Source organism: Molossus molossus, unplaced genomic scaffold, assembly GCF_014108415.1.
Source record: "Molossus molossus isolate mMolMol1 unplaced genomic scaffold, mMolMol1.p scaffold_m16_p_21, whole genome shotgun sequence".
In the NCBI taxonomy this organism is placed as follows: Eukaryota; Metazoa; Chordata; class Mammalia; order Chiroptera; family Molossidae; genus Molossus; species Molossus molossus.
The window spans coordinates 1,157,574-1,176,267 of NW_023425357.1; the positions used below are offsets into that span (position 1 = coordinate 1,157,574).

Genomic DNA, 18,694 nt, shown 5'->3' on the forward strand with positions numbered 1-18,694 from the left:
GCTCTCATCAAAGGGTCCTTTCCATTCCTGGGACCAGGGCCCCAGTTTGTCCCAAAGCAGTGACATTTTTCACTGGATAAAGGAAACCCTTGGGTTTGTTCCCTCAACTTCTTTCCACAGTATTCCCTTAAGTGTTATATAGTACTTGTATGTACTATGTACTTGTAGCTTTGATCAGCAAGTATCATGAGGCCTCCATCCTTCATCTAAATGACCCTGCACAGGGCATACTGGGAAGTGGGGCAGTTCAGTGACTGAGACATGGGTCCTGCCCTTGAATAGGGAGGGAACTTCCTGTCTAGTACAGAGTACAGTGAAATCTAAGAGAAGGAAACTGAGCACATGGCTTTGCTGGGTTCTTAATACCTTGAAGATTTTGTCTCCAAAATATGATTTCCATTCTTGAGAGTACTGAACCTGATGCACATGAGGTATATGAGATGCACATGCACAAAACATTAAAATGATTTTGCCCTTAAAAAACTTAGATTCTAGTTGAGGGAAAGAGCCAGTCAGCAATGTTCCTAAATTATTAGGTTATATACTGTTAGAATGATGAGTTCTATGGAAAAGACAAGTGGTCAGGCAAATTATATCAATAGTCTGCTCATATTTGGACTGAGGGATAATGTTATTCTAGTATGTATTTTAAGGAGGTAAGAACAAGTTGTTGTTTTTTTCCTTTATTGATTTTAGAGAGATAGGACAGGAAAGGGAGAGATAGAAACATTGATGAGAGAGAATATCGATTGGCCACTTCCTGCATGCCCCCCACTGGGGATTTGGCCCACAACCTGGGCATGTGCCCTGACCGGTACTTGAACTGGCGACCTCTTAGTGTATAGGTTGACTGACGCTCAACCATTGAGCAACACTGGCCGGGCAATTCCCTCTTATTTAATGTATGTATGTATATATTTTTTCTTGCCATTCAGCACTAAATATTCCCCATGGAGTAATGTGTTTTCTTCAATTGAATTTACTGGGGTTACTTTGGTTAATACAATTATATAGGTTTAAGGTGTACAATTCTATAATACATCACCTGTATACTGTATGTTCACCATCCTAACCTAGAATAACGTGAAGGACAAGAGGAGATATTGTATTTTCTTTTGTCTTTGAACTTGGAAATATTTAATAACATTATATCGAGTGTGTTGTACAATTTTTCAGTAGAATCTTTCTAAGATTTTAAGGAAAATCCATTATACTTTTTAAAAATGCCAAGCATCACCTAGCCAGAGTGTCTCAGTGGACTGAGTATCATTCCATGGACTGAGAGGTCCTGGTTCAATTCCTGGTCAGGACACATGCCCAGGTTATGGGCTCAATCCTAGTAGGGGGTGTGCAGAAGGCAGCCAATTGATGTTTCTCTCTCACATTGATGTTTCTATCTCTCTCTCTAAAATATTAATTAAAAAAATATTAAAATTAATAAAATTTAAAATGCCAAGCATCTTCTGAGTTGTTATATGATATTTTCTATGAAGTGGTGAAATGCATATTGACTTCTACATTTAAAATTTTTCATATAGTTTCAAACTTATAGAGAAGTTGCTAGCCCTGGCCAGTTTGGCTCAGCAGTTGGAACATCGGCCTGTGGACCAGAGAGTCCCGGTTCGGTTCCCGCGAAGGGCACATACCAAAAAAAAAAAAAGAGAGAGAGAGAAGTTGCAAATACAACACATTCTTTTTTTTTTTTTTTTTAATTATTTCCTCTCTGAATTTATTTATTTTGTTGGTACGTGCCCCTAGTGGGAACCGAAACCAGGACTCTCTGGTCCGCAGGCTGACACTCCAACCACTGAGCCAAACCGGCCAGGGCTACAACACATTCTTGTATAAATTTTACCCATATTAAACAGATTTGTTTTGCACCTTTTGTTTTATCATTCTTTCTCTATATGTGTATGTTTCAGAACAATTTGAGTTAATTCAGAAATATTCTGCCTCAATACAAGTGAAACCTTTGGCGCATGTTCCCTAAGACCACATTTTGTATTATCAGAGTACTATCATAATCAGGTAATTCAATATTTATAAGCTACTATTATTATTATTATTATTATTTTATCCTCACCCGAGGACATTTTTCCATTTTTTGTACAGACAGAGTGGGAGGGAGAGAGAGGAAGAGAAAGAGAGGGAAACATCGACGTGAAAGGGACACATCGAGTGGCTGCCACCCGCACGACCAACCAGGGCCGGGGACAAACTGCAACCGAGGCACACGCCCTCAGCGGGAACCGAACCCGGGTCTCTCCGGACCGCAGGCGGACGCTCTAACCGCTGAGCCAAACTGGCCAGGGCTAAGCTACTATTATTTAATCCACAGTCCACATTCAAATGCTATCATTCATCCTAATATCATCCATTGGTGTTTTTCTTGGTGTAGCACTGCATGTCACATTTAATTGACGTTACTCTTTAAAAATCTTCACCCAAGGATATTTTTTTCCATTTATCTTCAGATAGAGTAGGAGGGAGGGAGAGAGAGAAAATTGATGTGAGAAACACATCGACTGGTTGCTTCCTGCACAACCTGGACCAGGGCTGGGGATTGAACCGCAACTGAGGTATGTACCCTTGACTGGAATCAAATCCGTAACTCTCTGGTCCACGGGTTGATGCTCTATCCACTAATCCAAACTGGCCAGGGCCATTTATTCATTTTTTATCCTAATCTGAGAACATCTTTTTGCATTTATCTTCAGATAGAGTGGGAGGGAGAGAGGGAGGAAGAGAAACATGGATGTAAGAGAGATATACTGATCAGTTGCCACCTGCATGACTCCAACCAGGGCCAGGGACAAATGACAACTGAGGTATGTGCCCTTAGCAGGAACCAATCCTGGGACTCTGGTCTGCAGGCCAATGCTCTAACTGCTGGCCAAACTGGCCAGGGCTCTTTTTGTTTTTTTAATTGACTTTTAGAGGAAGGAGGGGAGAGAAAGAGAGAAACTTCAAACCCTGACTGGTTTAGCTGAGTGATTAGAGCGTGGGCCTTCAGACCAAAGGGTCACAGGTTTGATTCCTGGGCAAGGGCGTATACCAGGTTGCAAGTTCCATCCCTGGCACGGTTGGGGTTGTGCAGGAGGCAACAAATTGATGGGTCTCTCTCACATCAATGTTTCTCTCTCTTTCCCCTCCCTCCCTTCCCCTCTATCTAAGAATTAATGGAAAAATATCCTTGGGTAAGGATTAACAAAAAAAAGAGAGAAACATGGATTTGTTGTTGCACTTATTTATGCATTCATTGGTTGATTCTTGTGCCTTGACCAGGGATCAAACCCTCAACCTCAGTGTATAGGGAGGATACTCTAACCAACTGAGCTACCAGGCCAGGGCTAATTCTCATTACTCTGGACACTCCTTTTTCAAAAATCTTCACCTGCCCTGGCCGGTTTGGCTCAGCGGTTAGAGCATCGGCCTGTGGTCTAGAGAGACCCGGGTTTGGTTCCCGCTAAGGGCATGTACCTCGGTTGCAGTTTGTCCCTGGCCCTGGTTGGGTCGTGCGGGTGGCAACCACTCGATGTGTCCGTTTCACGTCGATGTTTCTCTTTCTCTCTCTCTCTCTTCCTCTCTCTCCCTCACTCTACCTGAACAAAAAGAGAAAAAATATCCTCGGATGAGGATAAAAAAATAATAATAATAATAGAGTCAGCATACATAAAAACACTAAAAAAACAGCCCTGGCTGGTTTGGGTTAGCGGGTAGAGCAGCATCCTATGGACTGGAGAGTCGCAGGTTTGATTCCCAGTCAAGGGTACTTACCTTGTTTGCAAGTTTGATTCTCGCCCCTGTTGGGGTCATTTGGGAGGTAACCAGTCCACTCTCACAAGATGTTTCTCACTCTCTCTCCCCCCCTCCCACTGTACCTTAAGAAATCGATGGAATAATATCCTCAGGTGATGATTAAAAAACAAAAAATGGACTCAAGATTTAAATGTAAGACCAGAAACCATTACACTCCTACAAGAAAACATGCAGTAAACTCTTTGACATGGATCTTGGCAATGTTTTTTTGGACATGTCTCCCCAAGCAAGGGCAACAAAAGCAAAAATAAACACATGGGATGACATCAAACTAAAAAGATTTTTCCACAGCAAAGGAAACCATCAACAAAACAAAAAAAGACAACCTACTGAATGGGAGAAGGTATTTGCAAATAATATATCTAATATGAGGTTAATATCCTAAATATACAAAGCACTCATACAATCAACAACAAAAGTCTGATTAAAAAATAGGCACAGGATCTGAGTAGACATTTCTCCAAGGAGGACATAGAGATGGCCAATAGACATGTGAAAAGATGTTCATCACTAATCATCAGAGAAATGCAAATCAAAATACCAATGAGCCTCCTTCACACCTGTCAGAATAGCTAACATAAAAAAATAATAAAATAAGTGCTGGTGAGGATGTGGGAAAAGAGTTACCCTGTTTACCATTGGTGGGATTGTAAACTGGTGTAGCCACTGTGGAAAATAGTATGGAGGTTCCTCAAAAAATTAAAAATAGAACTACCACAGACCCAGCAATTCTACTTCTGGGCATTTACTCAAAGAAAACAGAAACAGTAGTTCAAAAATGTTTTCTGGACTTCTGGTCAAGATGGCGGCGTAGGTAATCGCAGTATCGCGTCCTCCCACAACCACATCCAAGTTATAACAAAACTACAGAACAACCACCATTCAAAACCTCCTGCAATCAAGCTGAATGGAAGTCCTACAACTACGGAATGAAAGAAACTGCATCGATACTGGTAGGAGGGGCGGCGGCGCGACAGGCTGGTCCCACACCTAAGTGTGGCGGATAAAAATCAGGAGGACACCTCGGCTGGGAAGGTCCTTCCTGAGGACTGAGGGGTCCCGGTCCCACACCAGGTGCCCTGCTCAGGGTTCCAGTGCCAGGAAGAGAAGTCCCCATAACTTCTGGCTGGAAAAACCAGCGGAGCGGTTGGAGCCCCAGGCAGCTCCCTAAAGGGCCCGCGCACGGACTTATCGGACTCTCTCCCTCTAAGTTTGGAGGGGAGGCAGCTCGAGGGGCACCAGACACACACAGGGAAGAACTGAGCTGTTTGGCACTGGAGCGAGGGCTGGAGAGGGGGCTTTCTCCGAAACAAACGGCTGTCAGAGGCCTTTGTTCCTTTGGTGAGCCCTTCCCTGGGGCGGCAGACAGCCGCCATATCTGGGACTCCAGCAACCTGGCTCACACTGGTAGCCTCACCCTGCTGACTCCCTGAGGTCCCGCCCCACCCCACCCAACTTTCAGGCCCACCCAAGCTGTTGGCACTTGCTTAACCATAGGATTGGCCTGACTTGGATCCTGCTTCAGGTTTTCCTAAATTTTTTTAAACGAGCAGCATCTGGTCTCAGCTAGCGCCATACCGCTCGTTAAGTAATACACAGAAACAAACACAGGGAGGCAGCCAAAATGAGGAGACAAAGAAACAGATCCCAAATGAAAGAACAGAACAAAACCCCAAGAAAAGAACTAAGCGAAATGGAGATAAGCAACCTAACAGATGCTGAGTTCAAAATACTGCTTATAAGGATGCTCAATGAACTCAGTAAGGGCCTCAAGAGCATAAAAAAGGACCAGTCAGAAATGATCGATGCACAGTTAGAAACGAAGGAGGCTTTAACTGAAATAAAGAATAATTTACACAGCTTCAATAGTAGAGTACATAAATCCAAGGAGCAAACCATCGAGTTGGAATATAAGGAAACAAAAAACGCCCAATCAGAACAGCAAAAAGAAAAAAGAATCCACAAAAATGAGGATAGTGTAAGGAGCCTCTGGGACAACCTCAAGCGTGCCAACATTCGCATCTTGGGGGTGCCGGAAGGAGAAGAGAGAACAAGAAATCGAAAACCTGTATGAAACAATAATGGCAGAAAACTTTCCTAACTTGGTGAAGGAAACAGACATACAAGTCCAGGAAGCACAGAGAGTCCCAAACAAGATCAACCCCAAGAGGCCCACACCAAGACACATCATCATCAAAATGCAGTTCAAGACAAGGAGAGAATCTTAAAAGCAGCAAGAGAAAGGCAGCTAGTTACCTACAAGGGAGTTCCCATAAGGCTGTCAGCTGATTTCTTAAAGGAAACTTTGCAGGCCAGAAGGGAGTGGCAAGAAATATTCAGAGTGATGGAAAGCAAGAACCTACAACCAAGATTACTCTATCCTGCAAAGCTGTCATTTAGAATCGATGGCCATATAAAGAGTTTCCCAGACAAGAAAAAGTTAAAGGAGTTCATCACCACCAAACCGTTATTATATGAAATGATGAAGGGTCTTTTTGAAGAAAAAGATAAAATATATGAACAAACAAAATGGCAATGAATACATATCTATCAACAATGGAATCTACAAACAAAATGAACAGATAGAACAGAAACATTCTCATAGATACAGAGAACATTTTGTTGGTTGCCAGATGGGAGGGGTTTTGGGGGAAAGGGTGAAAAAGGTGAAGGGATTAAGAAGTACAAATTGGTTGCTAAACTGACAAACCTCAAAGGGAAAGGGGTTGGGGGGGTGGGAAGAAATAAACCAAAGAACTTATATGCATAACCAATGGACACAGACAATAGTGTGGGAAAAGGTGGGAGGGAGGCGGGAGTGGGGAGGAGGGAGTCAATGGGGGAAAAAATGTGGAACATCTGTAATACATTCTACATTCAACAAAAAAGATTAAAAAAATAAAAATAAAATAAAATAAAAAGTTTTCTGCATTATTATTATTATTATTATTATCCTCACCCAAGGACACTTTTTCATTTTTTGTTCAGATAGAGTGGGAGGGAGAGAGAGAAACATTGACATGAAAGGGACACATCGAGTGATTGCCACCCACACAACCCAACCAGGGCCGGGGACAAACTGCAACTGAGGTATGTGCCCTTAGCGGGAACCAAACCCGGGTCTTTCTGGACCGCAGGCCGATGCTCTAACCACTGAGCAACTGGCCTGGGACAATTTTACAAGTTTTTAAAAAGTTAAATATGTGGACCAACTTCAAACATGACAGTGTGGGGAGTTTTGTGGGCCTGCTTCCCATGATGTCTGTGGAAATGGTCCTAAGGGTGTACAGCAAATGAAAAAACATTTATTCAAGAAAATCTAATATTCAGTAAGAACAGAAAGAGCCAGTCACACCTGAACCAAGACCACTCCCTCTGTCCCCCTTCCAAGCTCAGATGAAAACACCACTCCAGAATGATACAACCAAGAACACAGGGCTCTTTCTCCCTTGAACTCCCAGGCTATCTTCTCAGAAGGGTCAGGATGTCAGCAATTTATCACCCTGCCCTCAGTGTGCGTATTAGATGATGTTCAATTGCTGGCTCCCTGATAAAGGCTGCTCTCAGAGCCTCTGTGTTAGGTTAGGTTGACCAGGGACAGCACGTGCCTTGCACTCCAAAGGCCTTTCTCCAGTCTGAACTTTCTGGTGTTGAACAAGGTTAATTAAGCCTTTGTCTGAACCATTCTTTATGTTCACTGTATTCATAAAGCCTTTCTGTGCTGTCAGAGTGGACTTTTAGTTAAAGGCTTTTCCACGTTAGCTGCATTCAAGACTTCTCTCTGTGAACTTTCTGGTGTTGAGTGAGGTTGAAACGCTGGCTAAACGATTTCCCACAATCACCGCACTCATAAGGCATTTCTCCAGTGTGAATCCTCCGATGTTTAACAAGGCTGGAACTGTGGCGAAAAAATTTCCCACATTCCCTGCACTCATATGGTCTCGCTCCAGTGTGAACCCTCTGGTGTTTAACGAGGCTGGAATTCTCACTAAATAATCTTCCACAATCATTGCATTTAAAAGGCTTTTCTCCAGTGTGAACTTTGCGGTGTTGCATGAGGCTAGAGCTTTGGCTAAAAAATTTCCCACATTCCGTACACTCATAAGGCCTTTCTCCAGTGTGAACTCTCCAATGATTAATAAGGCTTGACTTGTGGCTATAGAATTTCCCACATTCAGTACACTTATAAGGTCTTTCTCCAGTGTGGACTCTCAGATGTTTCATGAGGCTCGAGTTGAAGCTAAAGAATTTCCCACATTCGCTGCACTCATAAGGCCTTACCCCTGTGTGGATTCTGTGGTGCTGAACAAGCGTGGAATTATGCCTGAAGGCTTTCCCACATTCACTGCACGTAAAAGGCTTTTCTCCAGTGTGAACTCTTCGGTGTTGAATGAGGTCGGCATTGCGGCTAAAGGATTTTCCACATTCACTACACCCATAAGGCCTTTCACCAGTATGAACTATTTGGTGTATAAAAAGGTTGGATTTATGGCTGAATAATTTCCCACATTCACTGCATTCATAAGGTTTTTCTCCAGTATGTAGTCTGTGGTGCTGAACAAGTAAGTATTTCTGACCAAAGGCTTTCCCACATTCGCTGCACTTGTAATGCCTTTTTTCAGGGTGACTTTCGGTGTTCCTGGGTGGCCCCCCTACACTGTGCATCACCTGGTGGTTGAGCCCACAGCTGGTCAGGAAGTTGTTCTCACGCTGCCTCCACTCTTCTTTTCTGAAGGGTTTTTCTCCACAGCACAGCTTCTGCTGTTGGTGGAGGTTTGCTCTGGGTACTCCTTCTGCATGAACACGTTGCTCAACCTCTGCTCCACGCCAGCAGCCTGAAAGCGGAGAAATGCTGATGAAGTGGATGGAGACTTCGATGGGAGGGGGCAGCCCCCTCACAAACGTGCATCCGACACACCCAGCTATGAGTCCTGGGGCTGCTGGTAGATTGAGGGGCCAGGGATCAGCATGAGGAAGGGCCAGCTGTCCAGTGCTGGACCCGATAAGCTCCCAGGTCAGTTGTGGGAGCGGGCCTCATAAGCAGCAAGGACACAAAGACGGGATGGGTGCAGCTCCAACATACTCCTCAGGGACTTAGCTGCTAGTTACACAAGAAAAACTGAAGTCACTGAATAGCGTGTTCAAGGACTATAAGGATGCCCTCCCCGGACGTGGACCTGGTGCCACTCAAATGCACTGATGAAATCACCTCGCACCTTTCCCTGTGTACCTACCCTGACCCCCAACAAAGGCACTTACCCACAGGTTCTGCCATTTCTCCCCTGCCTGGTTGAGACCCTCCCCAGGACTCCCTCCCCAGAGGATCCCCATTTCGGCAAGCAGTGACTCTGTCTTTCTGGATCCTGTGAGTATAATGAACTTTGTTTATTCCCACTCACTTAAAGACCTTTGACTTCCCAAGTCCAATTCTCACATGATACTTCAGGGCGAAGGCACCCAAGGAGGACAGAGCATGGCCCAAACACCAGGGCAGGTGTGACAGAGGCCAGAACTTTTGATAAGATTATAAAGGCCTCAGCTGAGGAAGCTGAAGCCTCTGTCACCCCAGGGATCCAGAATCCCTGCCATTACCAGCTTGGGTTTTCATGGCCTGGAGATGCCCAATGGAGAACTCAGCAAGAAAGCCCGCATTCCTCCATAAAATCTACAGTGGTTCGGCCAATCTATCAGATCTTTGAACATTCAGATAGGAAAATCCTCAATGTGTTTCTAATCTAGAGGAGGCCTACTTTCTCATATAGGCCAGGAGTTGGGCAGCATTTCTTTGTGGTTGTTGTTAATCCTCACCCAAGGATATTTTTCCCATTGTTTTTTTTAATAATTTTTCTTTTTTTTTTTTTTTTTTTTATCCTCATCCAAGGACACTTTTTTATTCTTTGTTCAGATAGAGCAGGAGGGAGAGAGAGAGAGAGAAACATCGATGTGAAAGGGACACATCGAGTGGCTGCCACCCGCACGACCAACCAGGGCTGGGGACAAACTGCAACCGAGGTACATGCCCTTAGCGGGAACCGAACCCGGGTCTCTCCGGACCGCAGGCCGACGCTCTAACCGCTGAGCCAAACCGGCCAGGGCATTAATAATTTTTCTTTATTGACCTTAGAGAGAGAGGAAGGGAGAGGGAGAGAGATAGAGACATCGATGAGAGAGAACATCGACTGGCCACATCCTGCATGCCCCCCACCCGGGGATCAGGCCCACAACCTGGGCATGTGCCCTGACCAGGAATCAAACTGGCGACCCCTTGCTGCATGGGTGGACGCTCAACCACTAAACCACACTGGGCGGTCTTTCCATTGATTTTTTTAAGAGAGAGTGGAAGGGACAAAGGGAGATGGAGATGGAGATGGAGAAGAGAGAGAGAGAGAGAGAGAGAGAGAGAGAGAGAGAGAGAGAGAGAAAGAAACACTTGTTTGTTGTTCCACTTACTTATGCATTCATTGCTTGCTGCTTTTTTTTTTTTTTTTTTTAATTGTTTTTTCTTTATTTATTTTTAGAGAGAGAGAAAGGGAGAGGGAGAGAGAGATAGAAACACCAATAAAAGAGAACATCAACTGGCGGCCTCCTGCATGCCCCCGACTGGGGATCAGGCCCACAAACTAGGCATATGCCCCGACTGGGAGTCGAACCGGCAACCTCTTGGTGCATGGGTTGAGGCCCAACCACTGAGCCACACCGGCCGGGCCATTGGTTTCTTCTTGTATGTGCCCTGACCAGGGACTGACCTCGCAATCTTGGTATATCGGAACAATGCTCTAACCAACTGAACTACCCAGCCAGAGCTGTTCATGAGTTAAATAGCCCAGCCACTGCCCACCGTTGGTACTGCCAGGATCTGGTCAGGGTCCACGTTCGCTCACACCACTGCCTTCATTCCCACAGTGCTCACGTGGGGATGGCTGCCCTTTATATCAAGTCACCCTGGGCTTACTGCGTGTGCCCAGGAGCCACCTGCACTTGGCCAGTCTCCCACGTGAGGACCTTCACGCTCCTCATTCTCACAGGCTCACACATTATGCTTTGAACAATGGCACCTCTGGGTTCTACTGTGGCCCAAACTCATGGGCACAGCACCCTTTCTCCTTTTACCTGTCAATTCCCAAATTGTACCCCAGTGTGCAACGGTTACACAGGAGGTCCCCACAGTTCTTTATACACCGGGTATCACCCGATTTCCATTAATCCAAGTGCTCCAGGAAAAATGGGCAATATTTATTCCTGTCTTTTTTTTTTTTTCTGTGGTACGTGCCCCTAGCAGGAACCGAACCTGGGAGTCTGGTCCGCAGGCCAACACTCAACCACTGAGCCAAACTGGCCAGGGCTTATTCCTGTCTTAATAAAACTTGCCCTAAGTGCCAGAGACGCCAGCATGGCACCTGTACAGCAGCCTTTGTCAAGATCAAATCACGTTCTCCCTGCCCCCCTCTAAGATCAGTAAATGAAAGCTAAAAACAAAACAAGGCTGCTGTTGGAGCGCACTGCAGAGAGATCAGTGGAGAGGACCAGGTGTGAGACAGAGGAGAAGTAGGAGACAGCCCTGGTCAGAAATCAGAGTAGACATGATAAGTGGGCAACTGGGAAAGAAAAGATGGAATTGGGCATGGCCCCTTGCCTTGGCATCAAAACATCAGGACCTACTGGAAAGACTGGTACTATATGAACCCCTCCCCGAGTTCACTCCTCTCCTGCTTCTCCCTCCAAGTACCTCTCAGCATGTCTGCAGCCATGACTCCACAGGCAAGAAAAAGGGGCTCTCCCCGCTGCTCCAACTGGGTGATTTCATGGGTCCCAGAAGATGCAAGTCCTAAGGGAAAGACAAGACAGGTGGATCAAAGCAACCCACCCCACAACAGAGCACAGGAAAAAAAACTAAACGTTACAAGAACCTCGGACGAGGCCTTCCTGAACAATCCACTCAAACTGTGACCTCAATTCCTGCCACATGCAGATCCCATGTCAGCCAGAAGAAGAGGGCAGAACCTGGGGACAGAACTGCCACAGATCTTCAGAGTCACCAGGCCAGAGTGTGATGCACTAGTCTCATGCAAGACTCCCATAAGGCTCTGGGGCAGCTCGGGGAAAGATGGAGTGGTGCACACAACCCAAGCACGGGCTGGGTACTCACAAAACACCTGCTCCAGCTTTGGGAAGGACAGACCTGACCCTGGGGAAAAAGGGAAGAGCAAGCCCAGCCCAGGATGCTGGAGTGGGCTGGGAGGACCTTACCCAGAGAGGCCATCAGTGCAAAGTTCTCCAGCATCACATTGCGGTACAGACATCTCTGGGCCTCATCCAGGAGCCCCCACTCTTCCCAGGAGAAGTAGACAGCCACGTCTTCAAAGGTCACATGGCCCTGCCAGGATGGGGACAATTGAGTTGACATGCAGCCTTCTTTCCCAGGTCTCTAGGCATCTCCCCTAATATCCACCCTCCGCCAGGGCCCTCATCTCAGAGGAGAGACCCTGGTGCCAGCGATGCCCACTTTCTCCTCACAGTCCCATGAATCACTGTGCAGACCTCAGCAACAACCGGCAGCCAGGCAGACAGCTGTCACGTAGGCTCTAGGCCTGGCCTGCAGGGCCTCACCCTTCTCCTGCCAGACAATTCACCTGAGGGCCTCCGGACTGTGCTTCCCCAACACAGCCAAGTTTGGGTCACTGTTCTCCGTCAGCCCCGGTACAAGGGCCTGAGGTCACCAGTTTACACTCCCTCCCAACATGCACGTCACTCTGTAACCACACCTCCCTTTACATCCTCAACCCCTCACTGCCACCCCAACCCCACACGTACCACATGCACCTCCCTGGCTTCACGACATGCCAGTGTGCACACAGTACCCAGAGGGTACCTGGCAAATGTGTCCAGAATTCCATCCTGTTCAGTTGGCCCCCAATGGCCCCAACTGCCAGGGACAATCCCCAGGCTTGCATTTTTTTAATTGATTTTTTTGAGAAAGAGGAAGGAATAGGGAGAGAAACATGGATTGGCTGCTTCCTGCACGCCCCCTATTGGGGATCAAGGCTGCAATACGGGCATGTGCCCTGACCCAGAATCAAACCAGCAGCCTTTCAGTGTATGGGATGACGCCCCACCAAGTGAGCCACACAGGCAGGGCCCCAGTCCTGCTCTGAAGGCCTCCCTACTTGACCCTGATCTTTGCTTTATCCTCAGCTACCGGGAACCACACACAGATTTCACACACCTCAGCCCTCTTCCACATCTCTGTTGTGAAGGGGTCTACTCAACAGTCTCAGCTTCCTGTGACACTTACTGGAAGCCCAGGCCCACTTGTCTCTCACATTATGCCTGCGATTCTCCCAGGGCGTCCCACTGGGTCTTGAGCTAATCCCAGGTCCCAGCAAGGGTCAGAGCCTGTGAGTCACCAACTTTAGTGTCATCTCACGGCCTTGTCTCCACATCTATCTCATGTCTACTCCCCACGTAAACCCTGGCCACCAGCTAGGCCCTCCTCACTCCTGCAACCCTTCCACAGGCCATTATTCCCCTGCATGTGTCCTCGTGAAGCCCACCACCCCTACCCAGATGTCCAGCAAGAGACCCAGTCCTTGGCCCCACACTCCTCTCGTTATCTAATGGCATTGCCACCAGGGCTAAAGATGCCCGCTACTGAATCTGATCCACAGCTCCACCTAGGTCCACACAGAATCCGTGGTGTGGGTGTCTGTGATCTGAACTCTTCACCTGAACTCCAGACTTGTGTGTCCCGGTGCCCATTTGACAAATCCACTCAAGGGTCTCTGGAACAGCCCAGTTCACTATGGCCAAAGCTTAACTCCTAATATTCCCACTGAAAATTACTCTTACAAACTTTGACATGGTGGTACTTCCCTGCTTCTAGCTACTAAGGCCAAACATCTCCGAGTCACCCCTGACTCTTCCACTTCTCTCTCCCACCCTCCACATTAGAAGGTCTGCTCGGACCTATTTAAAATCCACACACAGAGTCCAACACGTCTTTGTCCTCCAAAGCAACCTGTTTCAGCCACCACCAACACTCACTTGGACTATTGCAGTAGCCTCCCCCTGGTCTCCAAGCAACCCAAAAGTCTGCTCTCTAAAGCAAAAAGACTTGTTAAGTCTGGATCAGATCCCCCCCCCCCGTCCCTGCTCCAAATGTTCTCTGGCTTCCACCAACATCAGGATAGAGTCCCAGGTCTTCAGGCTACCATTCCAGGTCTAGTTCCTGCTTCCTGCTGTTTCCACCCGACATAATGAAGACCTAGGGTTGCCTAAGCATTTGCAGCTCAACCTCACCTCCAGCACTTCCTGATCACTGTGAATATATCATGCCACTAGTTGCCAGAAATGGGAACTGATCCATACAATTCCTGGTCAGGACTCAAAGCCCTCACCTTGGGTGATCATCCTCCAAAGATCTCAGATGGAAGGAAAGGGAGAGTAGCAGGCAGAATGCCAGGATACCCGGGAGCCCAAGGATCTGGAATACCCTCCTTTACCTCTGCCTGGTCTGGGAGTAATTCTGCAGGCAACAATGTCAGGCCTCAAAGGCTCATCTAAGCCCCCTCACACCATCAGGGCCTTAGTCCTCAGTGATGCCTCTTATCATCTGCTTGGCCTTGGAAAAGTACTGGACCTCCCTGTGCCTCATTGTTGCTATCTGTAAAATGGTAACAATAATGGTGCCCACACAGTGGGGCTATTGCTTGTATCAAACTGATTCCTGTATGTCAAATACTAACTATCACCTCTTACTGTCCTCATAATTAACACTTCTGTCAACATTTCATTGCAAATGAACTGGTAGGTATCAAAATTGTGGATTTTTTTTTACATGCCTTTTAACTAAGGGAATGTGATATGGAAGACATTTGATTTTAATCAAATGCTTAGCATTACATTAAGATTCCAACCATGAATTAAGTGTTTACATCACTTGTTAAATCCATGTCGTTTTAATTGCCTATGTACGTGTGTATGTATATATATGTATGTGTGTGTAGTGTACACACATATACGTGTATACAGGGTGGGGAAAAAAGTAGGTTTACAGTTGTTTGTATGGAAAACTAATATAATAAAAAATAATACAAGAATAAACTGTTCCACATACTAATCCCTCTAAAACTACTTTTGCCCCATCCTGTATATGTATACATACATATGCATGTATACGTATACATATGTATTTTTTATCAACTACTGCTTAAACAAATACTTCATCAATTCACAAATTAATAAAGTGGGGGATTGGAGGAAACTGAGTAGATACTAGTCCTGTTCACAATGTGGCTGCCTGCTATATACGCTTGCTGGGAACTTCCCATTCATTACTCATCCCTCCTGCCCTGAAGGCTGGGGGACTTGGGCCCCAAAGAGAGCAGCTCCACTAACCTGGCTGGCATTTCCTTTTCTCCACAAGGAGTGGACACGAGGGCCTGCTGAGCCTGGAGTGAGACATCTACACCGCTGAACATGTCAGTCTCCTGGTCCTTACACCCAACAACCGCCCACTCCTATACACACCAGCCAGAATCACTTAGGACCACAGGAATCCACCTCTTTGCAGGCAGCCCCACCCTCCAGGCCCACCTGAAATAAGAACTTTAATATTCACCCTCCTGGCCGAGCTGGTGTGGCTCAGTGGATTGAACGTCATCTCATAGACTAAGAGGTCCGGGTTCAATTCCCCGTCAAGGCACATGTCCTGGTTGTGGACTCCATTCCCAGCAGGGGGCCTGCAGGGGGTGGCCCATGGATGTTCTCTCATGGATGTTTCCATCTCTCTCTCTCTCTCTCACTTCCTCTCTCTAAAATCAATAAAGGGTAAAAAAAAAAAAATTTTTAATATTTAAAAATAAAAAAGATTTGGCCCTGGCCGGTTTGGCTCAGCGGTTAGAGCATCGGCCTGTGGTCCAGAGAGACCCGGGTTCGGTTCCCGCTAAGGGCATGTACCTCGGTTGCAGTTTGTCCCCGGCCCTGGTTGGTCGTGCGGGTGGCAGCCACTCGATGTGTCCCTTCACATCGATGTTTCTCTCTCTCTCTCTTCCTCTCTCTCCCTCCCGCTCTATCTGAACAAAAATGGAAAAATGTCCTCGGGTGAGGATAAAAAAAAAAAAAAAAAAAAAAAGATTTGCCCTGGCCAGTTTGGCTCAGCGGTTAAAGCGTCGGCCTGCGGTCCAGAGAGACCCGGGTTCGGTTCCCGCTAAGGGCATGTACCTCGGTTGCAGTTTGTCCCCAGCCCTGGTTGGTCGTGCGGGTGGCAGCCACTCGATGTGTCCCTTTCACATCGATGTTTCTCTCTCTCTCTCCCTCCTACTCTATCTGAACAAAGAATAAAAAAAAAGTGTCCTCGGGTGAGGGTAAAAAAATAATAATAATAATAAAAATAATAAAAAAAGATTCATCCTTCTAAACACTAGCCCCAGGCCTTGCGCTGGTCCAGGCCGCCACTCACATCCCTTGGGTATCTCCAGCCCAGATCCTTCCCCAGACATCCAGATGTGAGCGAGCAAGCTGCTCGTGTGTCGCCTCCAGTCTGGGACAAGTCAGGGGTACCATGTCCAACATGCAACTCCCAATCTTTTCCCTGACACCTGCTCCCCGCGCCGACTTGGCCATCTCCAATTTTTTCAGCTATTCCGGAAACAGACAAAAACGCAAGCAAACAACAAGGGATGATGCTTCATTAGCTACGTCCGCCCACGGCCACAGGTGATGCGGCAAGAAAGCCTGTGCAGTTTTGAAAAATCCATCCCAGCTGGTCATCCCTCCCCCTTCTACCGCCACGAGTGTGGTCCGGCCCCCCCAGGACTACTACCCACGGCGCCGACTTCCCTGAGCAGGGGGCGCTCACCCGGGCTGCAGGGGTCCGGGCGGTGAGGTGCTGCAGGTTCGGGGGACCCGCACGCACCTCAGCCGGGCGCCTCAGCGCAGCCGCCGCCATCGGGCTCTGCGGGCGGAGAGGGGAGGGGAGCGGAGGACCAGGTCGGCCGGGGCACCCAGCCCCCTGATCCAAAATCGGGGTCACCCGGGCGGCGTCGCCTCAGCCTCCTCTCACGCGGTCCCTTCGTGTCACCCCGACCCCAAGCCAGCCTTCCAGAGACATGCGACTGACCCGGCCCCAGAGATCCCCATAGTCAACTGCCCTGAGGCCACGCCGGAAGTCCCGCCCAAAGTTTCTGCACTCTCCGAAACAGCCGTTTTCATTGGCCTGGCACCAGTGCTGCTGTGCGCGGTGCCTTCTGGGCAATGTAGTTCTCATAGCGCTCAATGTAGAGCTGCGGAGATAACGGTGGAAGAGAAATCAGGATCCAGAATTCTGCCAGGTCTCATCGAGAGACTGTCATTATTCATGGGTCCTTGATGGGTCTGGGTTTCAATTTCAACTCTCTTCTTTTCTTTTTCTTTTTTATTTATTGGTGAGAGAGAGAAACATTGATTTGTTGTATCACTTACCTATGTATGCATTGGTTGATTCTTTGTTTTTTTATCCTCACGGGAGGACATTTTTCCATTTTTCTTCAGATAGAGTGGGAGAGAGAGAGAAACATCGACGCGAAAGGGACACATCGAGTGGCTGCCACCTGCACAACCAACCAGGGCCAGGGACAAACTGCAACCAAGGCACGTGCCCTTAGCGGGAACCGAACCTGGCTCTCTCTGGACCACAGGCCAACGCTTTAACCGCTAAACTAAACAGGCCAGGGCTATTGGTTGATTCTTGTATGTTCCCAGGCTGGGGCATTGAACTCACAACCTTGGCATATGGGGAAGATGCTCTAACCAACCGAGCTGCCTGGCCAGGGCCAGTCTTTCCTTTAATTGAAGGACTTAAAGACATATTGAGAGCCACAATAAAGTGGTTTCCTCGGACTGAAGTAGTTATCCATTTCTAAATTCCCCTGCTAAGGGGATGCCGGATGTCAAACACAATGATGATGAAGCAATACCTGATGTATGATTAAAAGCTGAACGGCTGCTACTCCTTCTGGGCGAAATCTACAGTTCCATTCCTGTAAACCGTTAATATTTTATTTAATCCATGTAAGAAACCTTCAATCCCTGGACGGTATTTCTCAGTGGTTAGAGTGTTGGCCCACACACCAAAGAGTTGTGGGTTCGATTCCTAGTCAAAGGCACATACCTGGGTTGCAGGTTCAATCCCAGACCCCCATCGGGGTGCACGTGGGAGGCAACAATCAATGTGTCTCTTTCACACTGATGTCTCTCTCTCCCCTTCCTTCCCTTCTTTACACTCTCTCTCTACAAAAAAAAAAAAAAATCAATGGAAGAAACCTTTCAAACCTATAGAGAATTTTTATTAGTTTATTTGAGCCAAACTAATGACAATTGCTGGGAAGCAAACTCACTGGATTGAGACAATGCTTCAAAGAAGGGCAGTTTTGCAGCTTATTTTATATGTTAGAATAAAAGGAGAAGCTGTACAGAGGGTTACATGAAATTCATTGATGGTAAATTAAGGGGGCAGGAGAAAGCAAAGGAGGGGAATCTCTGAAATTGGATAAAAAATAAAATGGAGAGACACATCTATTTTTGCATTGGTGGTTACAAAATAGTTAATACTCAACATTTAGAGCACATAGAGATGGTATTCTGGCAACAAGACAACAGTGAGGAGTTCTGTGTTCTTGGGCCCTGGTGCCCTAGAACCTATGGTTGTGCCTTCAGGGCTCTGGGAGAGAAGATTATTCTGACATTTACAGAGTATGTTATCATCCATGCAAAAAGACAATACATAGGTTCACTTAAGGTAAAGATTGACCTTTGTCAAGAAAGTTACAGGCTTAGGATGCGACTACCTGCCCTGACTCCCTTTTAGTTAGGGATTTTTATGTTCAGATCATCCTATGTG

The 18,694-nt window shown here is 47.0% G+C and overlaps 1 protein-coding gene across 1 annotated transcript; it reads right to left on the reverse strand.

Moving 5' to 3' along the window:
* Nucleotides 1–7,022: 7,022 nt before the first annotated feature.
* LOC118638787 (zinc finger protein 773-like) lies at nucleotides 7,023–16,765 on the reverse strand. The gene is made up of 4 exons (XM_036274909.1): nucleotides 16,676–16,765; nucleotides 12,067–12,193; nucleotides 11,546–11,644; nucleotides 7,023–8,654 (listed from the first exon to the last, which is right to left on the reverse strand). The coding sequence occupies exons 1-4, from the start codon at nucleotides 16,763–16,765 to the stop codon at nucleotides 7,588–7,590; spliced, it is 1,383 nt and encodes a 460-aa protein (XP_036130802.1). The 3' UTR covers nucleotides 7,023–7,587.
* Between the last annotated feature and the right edge of the window lie 1,929 nt (nucleotides 16,766–18,694).

Bases quoted from the DNA above. Each gene is read 5' to 3' on its own strand.
- LOC118638787 (XM_036274909.1), bottom strand. From the start codon at position 16,765: ATGGCGGCGGCTGCGCTGAGGCGCCCGGCTGAGGTGCGTGCGGGTCCC. The intron at 12,194-16,675 runs GTGAGCGCCCCC...CCATCCTGGCAG, and splicing joins CCCGGACCCCTGCAGCCCGG to GGCCATGTGACCTTTGAAGA. The intron at 8,655-11,545 runs GTACTTGGAGGG...CTCCGCTTTCAG, and splicing joins GGCTGCAGACATGCTGAGAG to GCTGCTGGCGTGGAGCAGAG.